Genomic DNA, 3,721 nt, shown 5'->3' on the forward strand with positions numbered 1-3,721 from the left:
GATGCACAGTATGTGAAGTTTTACCATGCCATGCGAAGCGACCGCTGACGAGCATTGACTTCTGAACCCTGACCGATGTGAAGAGTATTCTCATTTTTTTTCAGTAGGTTGTACGTGTGTAAACTTGACACTGAAAAAAAATCCCATCCACTTGGCAAACGATTAAAACTGCACGCGCACCTAAGCATGACGCGATCGATGGCAGTTCCAAGCGTAAAAGGCTGATTCTGGGCTAACATAAATTAGAGATGCACGGATTATGTTCTTACGGTCATATTTAGCTAGTGACAAAAAACAGTGTTTAAGTGAGGTAACTCGTTCCGAGAGCTCTGACAAACAAAAGGAACATTAGGTTTCCTGGTATCAGTCAACTCAAGAGGAAGTGTGTTTGTCTTGCAAAGAAGAAAGAAAAACTTGAGACGTCAAGAAAAGGACAATAGAAAAGCAGCTGCTTTCAGAAGAGCAGCTCTTGAGAAGGGAGATGGTGATCCCTCCCAGCAACTATGAACGAGCTGTGAAATAACTCACTCCACTATCTGTAAGTAGCTGACAGGAGATGCTGAAGAAAAAGCTACCTGGCTTCACTTAAGGATTTAAATTGTATTTTACAAACGTATTTTTGAAATAACTAGACTTTGAAACACAAAATGTTCGCTTTTTACCATCACAAGCCTGCTGCGATATTGTTTCCTTCATGTTCTCCGTCTCTACATGAAACGCCTAGCTGGAAGCTGCTTTCTGCCGGCAGACAGCGTAGAAACTAAGAAGTGTGGGGATGGTCTATATGTCAAGGTTAGCCACTTACTTTAAAATAAGAAAATAGGAAGCTTTCTTCTTACTGATTTCCAATTTTACTTTTCCACAGGAAGGTTCACGTTATGAAATTAAGGTGAAGCAAAACGACTAACGGACAACCTCCCTAGGTTGTGCCTCCCTCTGATGGGACTGTACTGTGCAGAACAAGACGGAGAGAGTATTTTTATTAGAGAAAAGCTCGTAGTTCTTGCCTAAGAACCCCCAGACCATGAGGACGCAGACAGGGGCTGAGGACTTCTTACCCTAGGATAGCCTGAAGGCCTGAGAGACTGCACCAAAGCTTTTGATTACATGGGCTTCGGCATGGTCAGGCAAAAAAAGCCGGTTCCTCTGCTGCCGCAGGTTCCACAAGCCCGAGACAAGACAAAGAATGTAGTAACAGCCTGGAAGCAATCTCCACTTCCGAGTCCTCGGCGCTGTCGTTGAACTGGATAAATAATAAACTTCACCAGTTAAAAAACGTCAACACACAACGAGGTGGAAGGAGAGGTAGTGAAACAGCATTGCTGACTGCTGCTGGAAGGAAAAAGAGCGCGGTTGCATGAAGAGAGATGCAGCGTGCGCAAAGGATTAATAAGATAATAAGGGATTTCCAACTGGAGAGCCAATAATGGACTACAAATACCGATTTTAACAACAGGAGTTTTAAAATGGTCCTTGATTCCAGGATAACATCTGCATACCATTATGGCCAACAACTTTCAAATAACAGAGAAGATGCCTTTGACAAAGATTTCACAGAAATGCAGCACATGTGCTCACTCATTAGAAAGCCAGTGAGCAGCACACCGGCGTGCTGATGCTGTGTTCACGTGTGTGCAGGTCTCGGAAATCCAGAAGCGCTAAGAGCGCAGTCCACGGTGTGGAAGCTAGTCTCTTCTTCCATGTATTGTGTATGACTAATGAAAGAAAACTCCCTCAACACACGGCTTATGTCACAGGTAGATCCCCTGTTACTTAACCTATTTCCTACGGTATCTGTGTTTCCCAACATGGTACAAGTTACACCATGAGTCACACACCCAGTGACAACTTCTAGTAGTCTTTACTCACCACTTTGCAGCAGAGGGGCCAGAACCACCAGAGCAGACCGAGTGCCACTAGCAGTAACAGCACGAGAACAGCAATAAGCGCTGCTACTCCACTAGACTGCGAAGAAAGCAGAACGACAGTGTCAGTGAATGTTGCAAATAACTGCTGCCTAGTTTTCCCACTCACCCCAAAACAGCTTCCTACTGACTGATAGAAATCCCAAACAAACTGTTCCACTCGTCAGATCCTGCTCTTGCCAATGGAGAAAGTCCTCACAAAGCATCAAGAAGGGGGTCTTAGCCAAATTTGTATTTGGCAGAAGTTCAGCAACACCCTCCGCTGTAAGTCTCCTCAGTTCCACGAGTCATCTAGAAGGTAGAAGCTAGGATGCTTCACCAGGAGCTGCGTATCGCAGGGAACGATGTCTCAACACGGGAAAGCGGGAGGAGGTGGCAAGGTGCTACTCGTGTTTCTCGTTCCCTACATGTTCTGGGGCCTGTGAGTCTCAGGTATTCCAAGGGACTCAACATGGCATGCTGAAGGACATGAAATTGAAAAGGACAAAACTTTGAAAACTACTTTTTTTCTGCCTAGCCGTAAACGTAAGTTCAAATTAAGTCCTTCAGTCATGGATGACAGGCCCAACCTGCCCCAGTGCAAGCCAGGGTTATTTCTGCTGAAGTCAGTGGATTCATTTTGATGTCAAACTTCCAACATGAAGCAAAGAAAGCGCAGAGGGACTGCTAAGAAAGGAGCTGTTACACACAAACAGGGAAAGTCTCCTTCCAAGTGTGTGGATGAGAAGTGCCCTTCTCCTCCCATGAGCTCACAGGTCTGTATGGATTGGTGGGTGGGTGGAATTTTAAAGAATCTCTAACAATGCATCTATAAGGCTTTTATGCTTATCGCCCGCACATCTGGGGCATTCATGCCGCACAGACACCCTGCACGCTAAACCCCTGCGGTAGTGCCGTTTGAACCCGAAGCTGCCATCCTGGGAAATTCTGAGCCAGTGATACAGCGTCCAGCAGTACTGCATTTAATGAAGAAATGAGCAGCCGCCTCAAACCCTCATCCTGCAGGTGCTTTTATTCTTTATTCATGCTTGGTGTTCTGTGCTGGCTTAGGACAACACTGAGAAAAATGCAACAGTGACCTTAGGAAAATAGAAGTTATTCAGCTGGGGAAAAAGGAAACGGAGGACACCCAGGGAATCACTAAGGCTGCAGTACAGCGTGAGTAATCCTGTCGAAGTGAGAAAAGTTGTACTGGAGATTGCAAATGGAAGGTGAAACAGGGCTTTATTCCAAGTGCACGTAGGTGCAGCGAGGCATACGCATTTAAGAGAAGCAGGTGGTAAGATGCATGCCTTGGTGCCTACATGCAAAGTATTTTTTGTTTGCTTTCACTGCAGCAGTGAGAGGCTGGAACTGGGAACGCTCCTATACCAACTAGCCATCAGCTGCTCAGCTATCAGAATTAGTGGAACAATTCTAGCAGTGACCCATTTCTTGCAGTTGCCCATCTGCTACTATGGAAACAGCAGTTCTCCTGGTATGGAGCTGTCTTTGCTGCAACATGTATGAAAGGCAAAAAAAAAAAAAAGAGGATGATCAGAAGTACAACAGTTTTCCCTGTCAATGCACACATGTACTGCATCCTGGGCTGCATCTAAAGGTCATTCAAGGTCAGGTGGGACAGGGCTCTGAGCACCCAGATCTAGGTGACAATGTCCGTGCTGATTGCAGGGGGCTGGACTAGATGGCCTTGAAAGGTCACTTGAAACCCAAACTATCCTGTGATTCTGTGAAAAGCCGCGTGGCCAGCAGGGCGAGGGGGGGGGTTGGGACGCTCGTCACCGCTCTGGGGAGAC

General features: G+C 46.1%; 1 protein-coding gene across 1 annotated transcript in view; it reads right to left on the reverse strand.

Annotated features, from left to right (window-relative positions):
• Positions 1-3,721, reverse strand: part of ANTXR2 (anthrax toxin receptor 2) — a 72,136-nt gene that overhangs the window by 11,934 nt on the left and 56,481 nt on the right. Inside the window, exon 11 of the mRNA XM_010285635.1 lies at positions 1,870-1,965. Coding sequence (XP_010283937.1) covers positions 1,870-1,965 — 96 coding nt within the window. The remainder of the gene's footprint in view (positions 1-1,869; positions 1,966-3,721) is intronic.

The sequence above is a fragment of the Phaethon lepturus genome, unplaced genomic scaffold, assembly GCF_000687285.1.
Source record: "Phaethon lepturus isolate BGI_N335 unplaced genomic scaffold, ASM68728v1 scaffold45494, whole genome shotgun sequence".
Lineage (NCBI taxonomy): Eukaryota > Metazoa > Chordata > Aves > Phaethontiformes > Phaethontidae > Phaethon > Phaethon lepturus.